This window comes from Tamandua tetradactyla, chromosome X (genome assembly GCF_023851605.1).
Source record: "Tamandua tetradactyla isolate mTamTet1 chromosome X, mTamTet1.pri, whole genome shotgun sequence".
NCBI lineage: Eukaryota > Metazoa > Chordata > Mammalia > Pilosa > Myrmecophagidae > Tamandua > Tamandua tetradactyla.
Genome location: NC_135353.1, coordinates 64489020 through 64508843, shown reverse-complemented (window position 1 = coordinate 64508843; position 19824 = coordinate 64489020). Strand labels below are relative to the sequence as shown.

Below are 19824 nucleotides of genomic sequence, written 5' to 3'. Positions count from 1 at the left end.
CAAATCTTCGAACTCCTTTTGGGGTAGGCTTAGAAATTTACCTTAAACTTAGGGTATTTTATACTTGTTTGTTTTTGGAAACATATGCCATGTCATCTTAATTTTATCTTGTCAATTTCCTTCAAAAGAGAATGAATTAAATTGGAACGAGAGATGAGATTTTTTTTAATTGTGATAAAATGAACAAAACATAAAATTTACCATTAGTGATATTTAGTACATTCATATGTTGGGCAACCATCATCACTCTCTAGTTCCAGAACATTTTCATCACCCCAGAAGAAATAACCCTGTTTCCAGTTAGTAGTCACTTCCCAAATCCCCTCTTCTCAGCCCCTGGCAACTGCTAATCTGCTTTCTGTCTCTATGGATTCGGCCTATTTTGGATGTTTCATACAAATTCAATTCTATAATATCCTTTTGTATCTGGCTTTTTCACTTAGCATAATGCTTTCAAGATTCATCTCTGTTGTAGCATGTAACAATATTTCATTCCTTTTTGTGGCTGAATAATATTCCATTGTATGGATAGACCACATTGTTGAACCATTCTTCAGTTGAGAATACATGGGTAGTTTCCTTATTTTGGCTATTGTGAATAGTTCTGCTATTTATAAAACAAATACGTTTTGTACAAGCTTTGTTTGAACATCTGCTTATAATTATTTTGGGTATATAGCCAGGAATGGAATTGCTAGGGCGTATAGTAATTGAGATGAGACATTTCAAATGATATCTTACTAAACTAATAAATGGTCCTTTGGAGTAAGTTCATATTATTATTTCTGTTTTGTTATGTTAACAACTTTGCTAACTCTTACTCCTTCCTAGAAAATGTGGTGTGGGAGTTTATACCAGGAAATTACAAGATGGCATCACCAACCCACACTAAACTTCTCTACCTCAGTTTCTCCATATGTAAAATTGGGGTAATAATACTTGATTCTTAGGATTGTTATGAGGAAAGGATTTAGCCTGGAACATGTTGGCACTTCATAAATATTAATTCTTCTTTCTTTGTATGTTCTTACACTTTTCAAATGAATTCTGTACACTAAGACAATACTATTTTTCTTTTCATTTTCTCTTTCAGATTAAAATTAAACTACCAAATACAAGCCCTTCTGAAATTAAAATTGACATCCAGGAAACAATCCTTGATCTTCGCACACCTGATAAGTGAGTAAAATTTAGGACTGAAATAGTTTATTATAACATTAATGAGTACTTAGTCAATATTCTTTTTAAAACTATACATAGTTATTTTGTATCACCCATAAAGTCTGTCTTTTTATGTTCCAAAGCACAAAGAAGAAAGTAGAAGAAGTCAAATAATCATTCAGGTATTTGATATACATAATATTAACATACATACACACATACTATACATATGTATAGTAAATAATATATCAATATATCTGGAAATGCCAAAATATTTTTCTAGTTTGTATCCAGATGTGTGGAATGGGTTGATACCGTCAAAACACAATCCTTGACATTTAGATGCAGTTTATCTGTCAGAAAAAAATGGCTAGAGGTGAAAAACCCTTTAATTGTATGTCTTGCATGTGGTTTTCTGTACAGTGATAGCATAAGAAAAGCAATATCTTTCAAGTTTTTGGATAGTATCAGGCTGTGAGTTTACATTTGGTTGTGTTCTTCTGAAAAAAAGCCTTTGTTTCCTCAACAAAAAGCCTTATCAATTATCTAACAAAATTTCTAACAGCTAATTTATCACTAGGTCCTCAGATTGTGTGTATACATTTGGAAATAATACAGATGATCATGGAAAACTTCAGTTAAATATTTTATATTTTGATATTTTCAGTATACTTTTGTTATTACATTGTTTCAAATCATGTTCCCAAAACATAACAAATACAGTAAAATTCATATATTAAATGCTTACCTTGAAATATGGATAAAATCCATCCTGTATCTTACAACTAACTCTATAAAGAGGAAATAGATGGAACCTGGTATGTGTTAGACAAAATATCTAAATATATGACTGTTTTGTTCACTTTTCATCTGGAGATAGCAATGAGCATAGATTGGTTGATTGCACTGGTCCTTTCTTTTTAATTCATGTGTATTTCAAACTGGGTAGGGAAAGCAGGCAGCTGCTGGCATATTACCTTCCTTCAATTATCAGTACCTCTATTTCTCCCTTGTTGATCTTAGGACTTCAAGAAAATAAAATGTACATCCCTTCTACAAAAGACTGCTGAGTTTGAACAACCCATTGTATATAGCTTATATGACTTCTATAGTAGATGCATTTAACCTAAAATGATCCACAGATGAATATTTATATATCAAACATTTTCTCATTATTTACACAATTAAAAAATGTATCCCCACAGAAATTATCATGTGTTATAAAAATTACATTCACTATTCCTACCTTTCACTTCGAGGAGTATTGTACCTTTTTTTGCATATTATACATACATTTAATTATTCTGCACAACCTTCAAAAATATAGTTGGCTAAAAGAACAGTTAATCTCTCCATGGTATTTGCACATTTGTTAAAAACACACACATATGTACACACCATGGAGTTAATTTCCATTTCTCCAGCAGTTCTCACTGTCTCCATCAATCTTTATGCAGCTGCTCTTCCTCTGCTGTCTTTCCAGCTATCTATCAGAAAAGACTAGTTGACTCATACAAAGATACCTTATCACATAGAACGTGGGCTACATTAGGTCATTTGAATCATACCATACCTATATATTAAAGATTCAGTGTAGAGGTGTATGGGCTCTTAAAAAAATTCATTAATTAAAATGGAAAACAAAAAGACAGAAGATAGAATTAAGGTTTTTATAACTTTTTGTAAACATTTGGGCATCCTTGGAGCCATGCTATTTGAAATTCTATTACCAGAAATGTGTCTTATTTCTTAAGTTTATTGATATTTACATCTAATTTCTGTAATTCCTAAATTTGATATTCTTTAATACAATATTTACTCTTATTTACCTCTCCACTCCAAGAAATAATTTAAAGAGGACATTCTATTCATGTATCTACAAGGCAGAACAGGTGAAATTATTTTAACTGAATTGACTCGTCATATCAAACCAGTCAATTGTATTAGAACTGTCAATAAAATGCTGATATTTAACATTATATAACCAAAAGAAATAAAACAGTTGACTGAATTAATTTGTCCCCCAACTGTAGATTCCCTACATGGAATAGGTGGAAAGGAAGAAAGATGGAGAAAATCAGTTAATTTCCCAGAATCTCCTGACTTTTGTCTTCACATAAGTTTTCGTTATTTTTTAAATAAATTCTAAGAATATCATAAATGTGTTTCTTGAATGTGAAAGTAAAAACACATTCTGAAGACAAATACAAGGTTTTTTTTGTTTGAGTGTTGCTTTAGATTACACACGCCTCTACTATGCTCCTTTAATTCAAATAATTGAAAGATGACTGATGTCTGTAGAAACTAATACCTAAAAAAAGTTTTCTAGATGGAATAGTGAATTGCAACTCAACAGCTATTTTGCACTTTCTTCAAAAATAGTTCATGTCTCCAACAGGAAACCTTAAAAAGGTTTTAAAAACAACTGGTTTTAATCCGTATATGTAAATCAAAATATTTATTGACCCCATAAAATAAAAACTACATTATGTGAATATGCATAAAACAAGTTGTCCTTTCCTTAAATCTCTTATAAGGAACACCAGCTTAAACTCTCTCATATAAATGTAAGTCTTTAAGTCTCTAAACTGGAGTTCACTGTGTAGATCATTTTTTGTTTTTATTTTCATATGTTTACATTTAAATAATTTCCAATGAATATTAACACAGGATGAACATTTGGTCAATGCCTAAACTGTAACTCTATCAATGTAAAGGTAGAGGAATTGGGTTTAAATGTTTATTCATATTTTATAGTACTAATCTACAGTGACATTATTCAAATGTCATTTTGTGATGACCTGGACACTTCCTTCATATTCACTTGTTTTACTCAAAAAACATGTATAAAGTCTTCTGCTAGACATTGAGAGAACACCAAGATAAGTTATCGTCCTGTCCTTCAATGAATTTACATGGCTAAATTTGTGTAGATTTTTATTTTGTTTAAATGTAAATCTCTGTTCAGATATCAGACAGTAAAATAGACTAGACAAAAATGATTCCCTTCTCCTAAAAGCCTAAAGAGGTTGCACAATTCCTGTTCAAAATTTTAGTATGTGAAGTCATACTACTAAGGACTAGACAGAAATGCAGGGATAGATGGATCATTCCATTAGCCACTAACTGTCTCTTTTGAATTTATTTCTCTCTGGACAGAGAAATGCACATTATCATTGGAACTCCTTCCTCAGCTGATTTACAGTTGTCTTTTAGTGCAGTGAAGCTACCACTACTAAGCTTTGCTTTCTTTTTAAAGTGAATGTATTCTCATTTATAGAATAAGAAATAAAACAGATCTAACTCTTAGCACAACCTATATTATAAACAGCTTTAAAAAGAGGGATTCTAACATTTTTTTTGCACCCACATTTTTTTGAGATGCCAAATGTTACAGGCTGCATTAAGAATACTTGCTATTTCATTACTTTAGGTGGAGGGAGTAGTTTCTACTACCCCAAATATCTGGAATGGTACAAGGACCTCGAAAAATTTCTTTTAGGTTCCAGAAATGTGTAACAAATACTTTCAATGAACCCAGTCTCCTGAACTTTAGGTCTTTGCAAATGAGTTAAAGAGGGAATTGATTTTCAAGACGTTGTTTTCAAATACTAGTTCTCTATTCAAGTACACCCCTAAAAATATTGTATTCTTTTTCTGATTTGTATCTTATACCTTCTAAAAGAGCTTTCCTTTTCTGTACAATTTTTCTATAGATATTCAGGCCTTCTCTACAGAGAATGAGAGGGCACAAGTGTTTAATGTATTTTTCTTCAGATACCAGTATGTGCCGACCCCACACATAATTCAAATTCATACCACTATGACAGAATTATGGATATCTCATCCCCAGCAATGCATCTTAAGCATACAACTACCCAGCAACTGAGCCATAAACTGCAAAATAAGCCCAGCAATCTATTACAGGGAATTTTTGTCAATGTATAGTAGAAAGAAACAGTTGCAAGTGACAAGAAGCACTTTTATTGATCTGATAGTGAAATCATTCCAGGCCTGAGTTTCAACAACTAGACCTGTAGTAAAGATCCAAACTAAAGTTGTATTAGCGGAGATATTATATAGAACCATTCCAATTTTCAGATTTGTATCAGCCAGCCACATTCCAGCTACACATAAGCATGACTGATAACAGATCTGTCCAATCAACTTATAATTGCAATTGCTCTACTTTGATGCCCATAAACACAGAATAAGACTATGTTTATATAATGCAAAATTCAGTCAATTCAGAAGAAAGGAGGGGGAGAATTCAAAAGAACTGCTTGGATTTTGAAGGCAAAAAACCTGGTATATTTGTGTCATCAGGTGTATTTTTGATACAATACTTATGCTGTCTAAATGTTGTGGGATTTTTTTTGGTGCTTCTAACGGTATTCACTTTGCTTTCTATTGCTTTATTCAAAGCAATATGTTCTTGATGTCTCATTATGAAGCTGATTCCAGGTTTTTGTTTTGTGTTTATAGGAAGCTGTTGGTAACCCTTCCCCATCCTGTGGAATGCAGCAGTGCTAAAGCTTTTTATGTCATAGAGACTGAGACTCTTGAAGTCACTGTAGCTTTGAAAAGAGAGTTGGATTTTCTTAATTTTTTTTGAAACTGCATGACTAAGGAGTTAAAGAGGTAAAATGTCACTGGTAAAAATAAAATTTTTTTAACTGTCAGTGTTTTCAAAAAATCTCAATTATTCTGGCATATTTTGGACAGGGTCTAAATTCAATTCTAGTAATATTCTGATAATTTATAGTCCTTTCTATTACTCTGCTAAGAAAGATTGTTTTCTCATAATAATGGGCTACTCCCTTTTTAGAGTGAGATCAGGATAGAATACTTACAGGTTAACCAATTAAATTACTATATTATAATTAAATAATTGAAATATGACTGTGAAGTGATTGGGCCATTTATTTCAGTATTCTGAAGAACAAAAGCCAATTAATTACCCTATGATACAATCAGTGGCATAGGCACTGACCATTATTATCTTCAGAACAATTTATTTGGTTCCCTTTTCATTGATTTGATCAAATGATAATGTTCTCTATCACTGTTGTTCTAGAATATACAGGTAACAAATTGTAAAGAGTTTGATATATCATACTAACCACATATTTTACTTGAATAAGAAATACTCTCACATACAGGATTATTTGGCTGCCTCCAGTCCTGCTCTCAATGCTTGGATATATTTACATTAAAACTATTTTTCTTTATGTGCACTGATAATGATTAACAATGCATTTTTTGGGTACTATATTTCTTTTTAGCCAACTGAAATCCTTGACATTTAAAAAGAATATTTAAAAAGGGTGGTGCATTTGCAAATCCTGTTCTTTCTCATTTCCTATCGTTCTTAATTACACATACCTATTTGTGTGAATTGTGCCAATGCCCCCTGCCTCATATGTACTATATTACATGACTTTATTTCAGAATTGTTTAGGAATAATCCATATTTTAAAGCTTGTGTGATTTGGCTTCACACATCATTGTAGAACCCATGGAGTTACCCAAGAGTAAATTTTGCAGAGATGAACAGCTAAAAGATGTCTATGACTTCTTTGTGAAATATTAAAGGAATAAATACTCAAGCAGATGTTTTCTAGAGTGAATTATGTAAGATATCAACCAAGTATCTAGTCTGTGAACAGATCACATAGAAGGAAAAGACTGAGATTTTGGAAGAAATGGCTGTGTAAAAACATTAAGCTCTTGGAGAAAATTTAAATTTTAAATTACCACCATGACTTTCTTCTGTGGAGTTGAGTTGCGGATGGGATTAATTGAAAGGAAGCTAGTTTATTTCAGAATGAAGTGTAATTAAAACCATGATGTTATAAGCTCAAAAGATCGTGCTACTTTGCTGTCTTTATGGATTGAGTTTGTTTTTTAAGGTTTTATTTTAAGAATTTTAGATTCTACCCTAGAGTGTAAACTCTGGGGCAAGCCTCAGCAGTAACCAATATTTTCCTTCTCTAGAGAGCAAAAGTGAGTAAGTGGAAAAATGTATCTCTTTTTCCTATGTACTGGCCTTAATTACAAAGACCATTATTACTCAAGCTGACTAAATGTGTACAAGTCATCCCTGGAAGTAAAGATAGAGCATATCTAGCCAACTTGAATTGGGCTTTGTTTATGTGGTTCTGTATAATTTATATAACACAACAGAACTTCAAGAGCAATGAAATGAGATTTATACCCATCTACAAATCATTCCACTTCACGGTCTTTGGCCTCAGAAGTAACAACTACACTGTCTTTTTTGTTGTCGTGGTTTTGTTTTTCAGCTAATTCGTAGGACTTCCTTCCTTTAAAGAGGAATACTCCACTAAAACAAATATAGAAAAAAGAATACAAAGGGGAATTTATCTTGTGAGCATTTTTCAGTGAATCTTAGGCATTACCAGGAGGACAGGACATTAAAACCACAATTATGGCAGATCATTAGCCTACATACACTTTTACATCAGGAACTTCGTTACCTCATTTGTCTGTTCCATAAATCTCCAGTAGCTTTTTGGGGGATTCATTTGTTCATTCATTCACTTATTCATGCATTCATTGAATAAATATCCAGTGCGCACATACAACATATCTATCTCTCTGTTAGGTGCTGGGAATATAGCAATGAGCAAATCAGATGTTGGTTCCTACACTCATGGAGTGGATAGTTTAACAAGTGAGTTAAACAATAACCAACAAGCACAGAAATACGTAGTCAAGTTGTTATAACCATGAAGAAAGAGAATGGGTGATTTGAGAATATCAGAGGAACGAAACTTAGTCTATAGATTTAACATTCCAGCTGAAACACAAAGGATGCCTAAGATTTAGCCAGGCAAGAAAGGTGTGGGGAGAAGGGACCAGTCAGGTTTCTAGGTGCAAGAGAAAGCAAATGTAAAACCCAGCATGCAAAGAGCTTGGAGGGTTCAAGGAAGTGAATGCCAGTGTGGCTGGCATAGAGTGAGCATAGGGGAGAGTGACAGGATAAGGTTGTAAATGTAGGCTGGAGTAATGTCATGTAGAATCTTACAGTCCAAGGTAAGGAATTCAGATTTTTTCCAAGTCCTTGCTTCTTAGAGGAAAATGTATTAGAAGGAAAAAATGGAAATGGAGAGAACAGTTGGGAGGCTATTACAATAACCTAGGAAAGTTATTATTCTTTTACATGTTAGCCAAATTGAAGTTCATTGTGTTTTTTACTAGTTAGAAAAAATAAAAAACAGTTTTCTAATTAGAAAAAATAGTCTGCTAATGCTGCCAGAATGCAATGTACCAGAAATGAGTAGGCTTTTATAAAGGGGATTTATTAAGATACAAGTTTATAGTTCTAAGTCCATAAAAAAATTCAAACTAAGGCATCAAGATAGAGATACCTTGACTCAAGAAAGGCCAATGTCTGTCACATGTGAAAGCACATAGCTGTCGTCTGCTGGTCTTTTGGCTTTTGGTTCAAATAACTTCCTCGGGGGCATGTTCTTTCTGCATTGCCAAATGTCTCTGTCTGTATCAGCTCTGAAGCTTTTTCCAAAAATGAAAAAACTTAAAGAACTTCAGTAAGTAGATTAAGACCCACCTTGAATGGGTGAAGACTACCTAATAGAAGCCACCTAATCAAAAGGTCCCACCCACAACTGGGTTGGTCACATTTCCATGAAAACTACTTAATCAAAAAGATCCCACCCTACAATATTAAATCAGTACTGAAAAACATGGCTTTTCAGGGGTACACCACAGTTTCAAACCAGCAAATACCACAAGAAAGAAATTTTAACAATATAGAAAAGTCTTTAAAAATAAAACAAAACAGAACGAAAAACACCTGTTAGCCAATTAACTATCAATAGCCACTGTTTACATTTTAGTGTCTTTTTCCAGCTGTTTTTTCCAATGCATAATATAGATATTATTTTTCCCCAAATGGAATGATATTGCAGAAACTGATTTTATACCCTACTTTTTTTTAGTTTCCAAATGTGTTCTTTTTATTATTTTTTGTTTCTTAATTCCAATTTAATTGCCTGTGGTAAAAGAGTATGATAAATGATCCACGTGTGTTTTAGTTTCTTAGCTACTAAACAAATAGCATACAATGGGTTGGCTTAACAACAGGGATTTGTGGCTCACAGTTTCAGAGACTGGAAGACCGTCTTCTTTCCAGCGTCAGTATCTACTGGCTGGCCAGCAATCTTTAAGGTTCCTTGGCTTTTCCACCTCAAGGCAAAACACACTATAGCGTCTTCTCCTTTCTCTTCCCAGGTTCCGTTGACTTCCAGCCTCTGGCTCCTCCCTGTAGCTTTTCATTCTGTGTCCCATTTCCTTTGCTTATAAGGATTTCAGCCATATTGGATTAAGGATCATCTTCACTCAGTTTGGGCACACCTAAACTGTATTAGTTAGGGTTCTCTAGAGAAACAGAATCAACAGGGAACACTCACAAATATAAAATTTATAAAAGTGTCTCATGTGACTGCAGGAACCCAGAGTCCAAAATCCGCAGGGCAGGCTGTGAAGCCTACGATTCCAATGCAGGGTCTGGAGGAACTCCACCAGAGAGGCTCACCAGCTGAAACAGGAAGGGCCTGTCTCTTCTGAATCCTCCTTAAAAGGATTCCAGTGATCAGATTAAGCATTATTCATTGCAGAAGACACTCCCCTTTATAGCTGACGTGATCATGATTTAATTCTATGAAATGTCCTCATCGCAACAGACAGGCCAGCACTTGCCCAACCAGACAAACAGGTACCACCACTTGGCCAAGTTGACACATGAAACTAACCATGTCAGTCCACCCCTTGTCAACTTGGCAGCTATACATACCACCTTAAACTATACCTAATTTCTAAATAGAAAACAATAAAAGACATATTTTTTTCTCACCTAACAATACTCAAGTGTCCTGCATATAACTGGAAACACGTTAAATCTCTCCAGAATAGGGCACAAATGCTTGGGCAACATTCATTCTTAAACTTGATATCTTACAACTTAAATAATATAACATGAACAAAACAGCATTACAGTCCTCATATCTGTAACTGATCATGTGGTCGTATTTCATATTTATCACTACCTTCTTCCACTACCCATTCCATGTTTCCTTTACCCTGAGCAAGCACTTCAGCTGGCCATGGTTCTTTGCCTGGTGCAGTGACCCAAACCTTCATTCCTGAAGTTTCAGAGCCTTTGGTAGTCCTGCTTGGATTGGGTTGTTGCAGTTTTCCATTGATTTTAATCACAGGGCATGATAGTACTAAAAGACGCCCTAGGACATCTCCTATATTCCAGGAAAACTCTTCTTTACCTCCATTGTGTAGTTGCAGTCCTATTTCCCCCTGATAGGCAAGGTCAATCACCCCAGCCAATAATGTAATCCCCTTCTTGGCTTGTTGATCCAGGGGCATGAGTAGCCCTAACTGAACAGGTGGCAGTCTTAGATTCCAGTTCAATGGAATCATTGTTGTTTCTCCTGGTGGAAGCACTCCTCATTTTGGAACTAAAACCTGTAGACCAACAGAGCTCAGGGTTGCAGAGACAGGAAGCAAAAATTTTCCTAGTGGATCACTAAGGGTAATAGTGAGTGGTACCACTCCCATTTCCACCCCTTGGTTCCTGGACCCATGGATCCTGGCTATGGGAGAAACAGCACCATACAGTGGATGCTGATTCAGAACATATACAGCTTCCTGGAGAACATTACCCCAACCTTTCAAGGTATTGCCACCTAGTTGGCACCATAATTGAGTTTTCAAAAGGCCATTCCACCGTTCTATCAATCCAGCTGCTTCTGGATGATGGGGAACATGGTAAGACCAGAGAATTCCATGAGCGTGTGCCCATTTCTGCACTTCATTTGCTGTGAAGTGTGTTCCTTGATCAGAAGCAATGCTGTGTGGAATACCATGATGATGGATAAGGCATTCTGTAAGCCCACAGATGGTAGTCTTGGCAGAAGCATTGCGTGTAGGGAAAGCAAACCCATATCCAGAGTATGGGTCTATTCCAGTTAGAACAAATCACTGCCCCTTCCATGAAGGGAGTGGTCCAATGTAATCAACCTACCACCATGCAGCTGGCTGGTCACCTCGGGGAATGGTGCCATATTGGGGGCTAAGTGTAGGTCTCTGCTGCTGACAGATTGGGCACTCAGAAGTGGCTGTAACCAAGTCAGCCTTAGTGAGTGGAAGTCCATGTTGCTGAACCCACGCATAACCTCCATCCCTACCACCATGACCACTTTGTTCATGAGCCCATTGAGCAATGGCAGGAGTTGCTAGGGAAAGAGGCTGACAGAATGGATCATCTTATCCACTTGATTATTAAAACCTTCCTCTGCTGAAGTCACCCTCTGGTGCACATTCACATGGGACACAAATATGTTCATGTTTTTAGCCCACTCAGAAAGGTCTATCCACATACTTCTTCCCCAGACCTCTTTGTCACCAATTTTCCAATTATGGTCTTTCCAAGTCCCTGACCATCCAGCCAAACCATTAGCAACAGCCCATGAGTCAGTATACAAAAGTACCTCTGGCCAGTTTCCCTTCCAAGCAAAATGAACAACCAGGTGCACTGCTCAAAGTTCTGCCCACTGGGAGGATTTCCCCTCACCATTCTCCTTCAAGGGCACCCAAGAAAGGGGTTGTAGTGCTGCAGCTGTCCACTTTCAGGTGGAACCTGCATATCATGCTGAGCCATCTGTAAACCAGGCCCGAGTTTTCTCTTCCTCAGTCATTTCACTGTAAAGAACTCCCCAAAAGGCCATAGCTCTTGTCTGGGAAAGAGAAGGTAATGTGGCAGGAATGGAGACCATGGGCATTTGGGTCACTTCTTCATGTAACTTACTTGTGCCTTCAGGACCTGCCTTGGCCCTATCTCGTATATACCATTTCCATTTTACAATAGAGTGCTGCTGCACACGCCCAACTTTCTGGCTTGGTGGGTCAGACAACACCCAGCTCATGATAGGCAACTCAGGTCTCATGGTAAATTGGTGGCCCATGGTTAAGCGTTCAGTCTCTACTAAGGCCCAGTAGCAGGCCAAAAGCTGTTTCTCAAAAGGAGAGTAGTTATCTGCAGCAGATGATAAGGTTTTGCTCCAAAGTGGTTCTTAAGAAACAGAATCTTAAAAATGGGTTTTCATGAATGGTTTTCTACTCTGACTGGACTCAAAGGCAGTAGGGACTCTGATTTCCACAATCAGAATGACACTCCCAATCCATGGAGTGAGCTGGCAAAAGAGGTAGTCAAAATATCACCATTCAATTCTCCTAATGCTTCACTTGTACGAAGCCAGGCTCTGGGGGATAATGTTTTTGACACCTTTACAGAGTTTTGTGGAAATAAGAGGTATAGAGATGTTCGCTGGTTGTTGTTAGATACACTGGCTACATTAAGGAGTGAAAGGGATGGGCTTAAGGCTTCAAACAAGAAACTTAAACTCCGTCTGACAGATGTAGGCTTTTCTGTGAGTATCCTGAAGGAAAATCTTATTTCCTGTAGCCGTAAACTTGATATCTCTGAAAATCAGACTCAGAATCTTATTGTTAGAGTAGCAACTTTATAAAGTAAACTGAAATCTCAGTGTTGTGTGGTGTCTGCCGATAAAGTGAGGGCATTGATTGGAAAGGAGTGGGACCCTGAAAAATGGGATGGTGACATATGGATTGATGGTGATGTCACGGGTGAGGTTGAAATGTTAGGTCATGCTGAATCTTCTCTAGATAACCCTGTAATGGTTTGCCCTGAGGACATAATCACCCCACTTCTGCTACCAAGATATATTTGTTAGGGTTCTCTAGAGAAACAGAATCAACAGGGAACACTCACAAATATAAAATTTATAAAAGTGTCTCACATGACTGCGGGAACACAGTGTCCAAAATCCGCAGGGCAGGTTGTGAAGCTGATGATTTCAATGGAGGGTCTGGACAAACTCCACAGGAGAGGCTCACCAGCCAAAACAGGAAGGGCCTGTCTCTTCTGAATCCTCCTTAAAATGCTTCCAGTGATCAGATTAAGCATTACTCATTGCAGAAGACACTCCCATTTGGCTGATTACAAATGTAATCAGCTGTGGATGTAGCTGACATGATCATGATTTAATTCTATGAAATGTCCTAATCACAACAGACAGGCCAGCACCTTCCCAACCAGACAAACAGGTATCACCACTTGGCCAAGTTGACACATGAACCTAACCATGACATAAGCTAATAACATCTTCAAAGTTCCTATTTACATCCATCTCCTTACCCCATATTATTGACAGCCATTTCTAACATGAAGAAGTTAGAATGACCATAGCCCAAATACCCCTAAAGAAAGGGATAGAAAGATCAAAGATGATGGTGGAGTTATACAGAGAAGATAGGATTTAACAAATGAATATGATTGCTAAATCATTAAATTGATATCTCTTTTAGTCTCCAGTATCTTAGAACAGCTAGAAGTAAAAACCTAAAATTGTGGAATTGTAACCCATGCCAAACTCTGAAATCTGTTCTACAACTAATTATGGTGCTGTGCTTTGAAATTTGTTGCTTTTTTGTATATATGTTATTTTTCACAAAAAAGAAAAAAAGTAGATTGTGATGATAAAAAAGTATTTATTCCTTCTAGCCTCCTATATTCTGGAGCAACCAGAAGGAAAAATCTGAGAGGATCGTATGGTAGCCCATGATAAACTCTGGGATCTGTCCTGTAACTACTTGTTGAAGAGTGCTTTGAAAACTATTCCTTTTTTCTGTCTTTGCTTTGTATGTATGTTTTATTATACAATGAAAAAGGTTAAAATATGAATAAAAAGTAAATAATAGGGGAGATAAGCACTAAAATATATTGGGTAGATTAAAATACTGGTGGTCAATGAGAGGGAGGGGTAAGGGATATAGGTATATGAGTTTGTTCTTTTGTCTTTTTATTTCTTTTTCTGGAGTGATGCAAATGTTCTAAAAATGATCATGGTGATGAATGCAAAACTATGTGATGATATTATGAACCACTGATTGTATGCCATGTATGGACTATATGTGTGTGAAGATTTCTCAATAAAATATTAAAAAGAAAAAAATCAATTGGCTGTAGTTATGAAGGTCTATTTCTGAGCTCTCAATCTGATTCCATTGCTTGGTATATCTATCCTTGTATCAATGCCATGCTGTGAGTTCTCTAACTTCATTCATTTTTTTCAAGATGTTTTTGGCTATTTGGGGCCTCTTACCCTTCCAAATAAATGTGATAATTGACTTTTCCAAAAAAAAAAAAAAAATGTCCTATTTGCAAATGGTTTCACATGCACAGGACAGGTGTTGGGCCTTTTGTGGTGTACATGATTCAATCCCTAATAATGTGATTTGAAAAGAATGTGTATTCTGTAATTTATGGGTATAGAATTCCTCATGTTAATTAATTCAAGTTTTCTAATTGTGTTATACAACTATTCTATATCCTTGTTCATTTTTTTGGTCTATTTTTGTTCATTTTGGTCATGTTTTATCAACACTGAGAAAGCCATATTAAAATTTATTGCTGATTATAGATTAATCAGTTTCTCCTTATAATCCTCTCCCAATGGTACTTCATATATGTTGAGGCTATATTTTTAAATACAGACAAATTTAAAATTCTTACGTATTCCTCATGAGTTATTCCTTTTATCAGTATGTTGTAAAGCTCTTTATCTCTAATATATTTTACTTTAAAATAAGTTGTGTTTAATATTGACCTTACTACATCAATTATAGTGTTTGCCTGGAATATCTTTTTCCATCATTTTCCATGCTCTTATGTTTTAGATATGATTTTCATGAACAGCATATGGATAAATTTTGAATTTTGAAACCCAGCCGAGATTCTGTTTTTAAATGCACAAGTTTTAGTCCAATAATTTATTGCAATAGATGAGACATTTAGATTCATTTATATAATCTTATTATGGAATTTCTCTTTTATTCTGCCTTTTTTCTGCTACTTTTTCTTCCTTTTCTGCCTTTATTCTCCCCATTGATCAATTTTTTTAAACATTTTCTTCCCCTACTAGTTTTGAAGTTTTTATATTGTTTCTGGTTTTAAATTGATTAAAGTTACTCAATAGTTCTACCATCTTATAAAATAATTCAAGGACTTAGAAAGTTTTAACACAACTATGTCCCTCCCACTTTGTTTTTTACACACAAATTTACCATCATCAGTATTATTTTATTCAGTCAATGCTTGTAGATTTACCCATTTGTTCATAAATATCTTTGTTAGCCATTCTTTTTTTGTACATCAATACTTCCTTCTAAAGTATTTGCTTTAGTAGTGCTTTCAGCAATGGTTCTTGATTCCATTCATTTCTGGAAATTTCATTACCATTACTCTTGAATGATTGGCTTGATTCATAAATCTAGGTTGACAGTTATTTGCCCTCAGAACCTTGAAGATATTATTTCCCTGTGTTCTAGTTTATATTGTAATTTAAAAGTTTATTGTTTATCTCATTATCGTTCCTTTGTAGATAATCTGTCTTTTCTCTCTGGCAGTTTTTAAGATTTTTCTCTTTATCTTTAATGTCCTTCAATTTGACTATAATATGTTGATATAGATTTATTTTTATTTATCCTACTTGGTACTTCTAATTGGATATGGTATGTATGAGTTTTTTATTTTTTCTTTTTATTTCTTTTTCTTGAGTGATGCAAGTGTTCTGAAAAATGATCATGGTGATGAATGCACAACTATGTGATGATATTGTGAGCCATTGATTGTATACCATGTATGGAATGTTTGTATGTTGAAATTTATCAGTAAAAATATTTTTAAAAAGAATATTTGCATATTTTATCATGCCAACTGTGGTAGATTGAGTTATATACCCCAGCCAAAATATGTTCTTAATATTAATCTGGGCCTGGCCACAGTGGCTCAGCAGGCAGAGTTCTTGCCTGCCATGCCAGAGACCCAGGTTTGATTCCCAGTGCCTGCCCATGCAAAAAAAAAAAAAAATTATCTGTGTTCCTGTGGATGTAAACCCATTGTAAATAGGACCTTTTGGAGATTTTGTTTTTAATTAAGGTGTGGCCAACTTAATCAGAGTAGGTCTGAATCCATATTTCTGAAGGTCTTGTAAGGAGAGCTAGAAGTAACAGAGGCCAGAAAGCAGAGGATATTGATATGTGACAAAAGGCAGTGTTACAAGTCAAGGAACACCAAGCATAGCCAGCAGCCAGCACCAGAACATACAGACTCCAGGAGAAAGAAAGCCTTGCCAATATCTTCATTTTGGACTTCTTCTAACCTCAAAACTCTGAGCCAATAAAGGTTTACTGCTTAAGCCAACCCATTATGGGGTATTTGTCATAGGATCCTGGCAAACTAAGAGAGCAAACATGGGGTCTAAGTGATTGCATGCCTACAAAAAAGAGGCACACAAAAAGAGCCAGAATGAGGTAAAGTCAAGGAACATGATGTCATGATGAGTATAAGGATGAAAAATTTTCTCTGAAATACAGAGTGGTAAAAATAGGACATGTTATTGTAATTAGAGAGAGGAATACTTGAGTTTAAGTTACTAAGTTTCTGAAATAAAGTGCTTTATCACATTGCTAATCATGAATAATGAAGATGGGTATAGGTTTGGCATCAAGGAAATAGAGAAGTTTCTCAGAATGTGGTCCTTGGACCACTGGGTTCAAGATCAGTTGGGGAGTTTATTAAAACATCAATTCCTGAGGCCCATCTATTGGATCAAATGCTCAGATGTAGGACCCAAGATTCTGTATTTTAACTAGTTTCCAAGGTAATTCTAATGCATACTGAAGTCTGGAAGAACTGATATAGAGGTTAATTGCATGGGCTTTCAGAACCTGGGTTCAAATCCTAACTCTGCCAATTAGTAGTTCTACCATTTCTTCTTAGGTATCTCTGCCAACCTCTGTCCTTACCCCTCTTACCCTGCCTTATTGTCTTAGCTCTTACAATCAGAGGATTGGGTGGTTACTTTGTTATTGCAACCTCCATGCAAATGAACAAATATAGCTGCAAAAACTTAATACAAAACTTACATCTTTTATTCCAATGCTATCCCATATCTTTTGTCTTGCATCCCCAACAATGCCAGGCACCCCAGTTCTGGTGCCCTACTGCAATAGGAGAGGGCTTATATTCCTGTTGGAGATGGCAGACATGAAATCAGAGAAGTTTCCATAGAAGAGACTTTAATCTAAGCTGGGCCTTGAAGAATGGGGCAGGATTTCCACAGGCCAAGAAAGGATGTTCTAAAGGAGGCAAGGACATTAACAAAAGGTAAAGAGGTAGGTTGCTATATGGTTTGAATTTGCCAGTGAGACCAATCGGGGGCTAGGTCCAGGTTACCTTTTCAATTGGTATACCAGTTTCCCTCCAACTTAAAGTTTGGATTCATTTTTCTGACCAAGCAGGAGGACTTGGCCTCACCTACTTTGATGTTTATTGACCCTCCTTCCCTTGCAGCAACCTCAATTCCAGTGCATAAACTCAAAATGCAACACTTTTACCCTTCCTGACATTTCCAGCGCTGATACCTCTCTTTAACCTCCTATAGTCATGGCAGAGATCGCAACTTTTGGGGGAGGGGACATCAAATCTGGGAAGACTTCAAAGAGGAGGGTGTATTTATGCCAGACTTTGAGATGGGGCAGGATTTCCCAAGATATGGAGGAAAAATGCATTTCAAAAAGAGGCGAGGCAACAACATATGAATTTATTTAATAAAAAATATCCATTGAACACTTCATTTTCTCCCATCAATCAATAACGCAACACATTTTTTAGAGCACTTACTAGGTACTGTGCTAGGCTCCCAAATACTTGTTTTCTCACTCAAATTCCCCCTTACCAAAACTTGTACTGATCACTTACCCACCCACATATGCTGTAGCTTGTGAAACTGTGGTCCAAGGACCACCTGCTTCAGTCACCTGATGGGGCTTATTAAACATATGGTTGGGAAGGTTGCCCCATTTTGTATCTTTGTTGTATACAATGCTCCATGCCCTAGATAATCCATATCTTCAAAGCTGCCAGGCTTGCCAGACCATTACCTTCAAGTTATCAGGCTCCACATTTTCTTTCCCCACCCACCTATATTGTAGTCATCACATCTTTTTTAAAAACCTTCTCTTAAATTACCAAACCTTCACATGCAGATGCTCTGGTGATATAAAAGCTATGTGTGAAAATCAGTGGTCTTCTTGTTATCATTGTTGTTAACCTGATTAAAACCATAAATAGCATCTACGTTGAAACCACGCCTTTACTTAGGCAGTTGGCTCTCTTCTCTCTGGCTTATTTGAAACTAAAGATTGTATACTTAATTGTACACAGTTCAACTATGAAAACTGAGGTGAAGAAAGTGGAATGGATTTCAAGCTGCAGTGGCAACAGCAGAAAATCTTTGAAAAAATTAGAGATGATTGAGGAAAGAACAAGTGGTATCCTTTGACACCTTTCATTGACTGAATTCAAATTTATTCCAGTGACAACATCTAAAGCAATGATAGAAAGGTTAACATTTCATAGATCACTTAACAACTCTGTCCATAACCATTGAAGTGAAGATGTCAGCAAACTGGGAAGAAATGACACTATGCCATTCAAATTCTGAGTAATTCCTTTTAGTTGAGTATTTTAGAACTTTTTTGTGATGACACAATTTTGGCCATTTCTCCCTATTTTTAAAGTACTCAGGCAATTTAGGCATTTAAGTATTTTTCCTTCATAAGAGGTTTAATCACTTAGCCCTGCATTTTCAATTTTTTTAAATCAATTGAAGCCTTAAAGTATTCCTTTTAGCTAAAGTTGGAAAGAGAACAGTGGCAGCTGAGCCAAACATATTATTTGGGATCAGAGTGGGGGTCAGAGTTGGTGAGATAAGATGCTGCCCCCAAGTCCTCTATCCATGTTGCAATATGTCTCACAGTGAGGCCTGGGGACCAACTGCACCAGAATTAAAACAATTCACCTCAGAACTAGTGTAACAAATAATCCAGGTTTGCTTGGAACTGAGCAGCTTTCCCAGGATATGGGACTTTTACTACTAAACCCAGGAAAGTCCAAAACAATTTGGGATGGTTGGTTACCCTACCCCAGACCTACTGTATCAAAGAATTTCTTAAGAATACTGAAGTTTGAGAACCATAGCAATGGCCAAAACACTCCATCTCCTCCACTTCCCACTGATTCCCTCTACTGCCAGCCTGCAGCAGGCACTGTCTTTTATCACTCTGACACTGGATTTTCTAACTGCTGTAACTGTTAACTTCTTCCATTATTACATATAGGCAGTCCTCTTTCTTCATTTGGAGGGCATGTTCTAGTTTGCTAGCAGCCGGAATGCAAAACACCCAAGATATATTGGCTTTTAATAGAAGAGGATTTATTTAGTTAGTATAGTTCTTCAGAGGAAAAGGCAGCTAACTTTCAACTGAGGTTCTTTCTTACACAGGAAGGCTTAGGGCAATCTCTGCTGGTCTTTTTTACAGGCCTCTAGGTTCCAACAACTTTCCCCAGGGTGATTCCTTTCTGCATCTCCAAAGGCCTGGGCTGAGATGAGTATGCTGAGCTGCTTAGGCTGTGCTACATTGCACTCTCTCATTTAAGCTTCCAGCCAATCAAATCAAACA

General features: G+C 36.2%; 1 protein-coding gene across 2 annotated transcripts in view; it reads left to right on the top strand.

Annotated features, from left to right (window-relative positions):
• DNAAF6 (dynein axonemal assembly factor 6) overlaps window positions 1-5843 on the top strand; it is a 66225-nt gene extending 60382 nt beyond the window's left edge. For both annotated transcript variants that reach the window (XM_077145819.1, XM_077145818.1), the window contains 2 exons: window positions 1094-1179; window positions 5647-5843. In XM_077145819.1, coding sequence (XP_077001934.1) covers window positions 1094-1179; window positions 5647-5776 — 216 coding nt within the window. In that variant the 3' untranslated portion in view covers window positions 5777-5843. The remainder of the gene's footprint in view (window positions 1-1093; window positions 1180-5646) is intronic.
• The last annotated feature ends 13981 nt before the right edge of the window (window positions 5844-19824 follow it).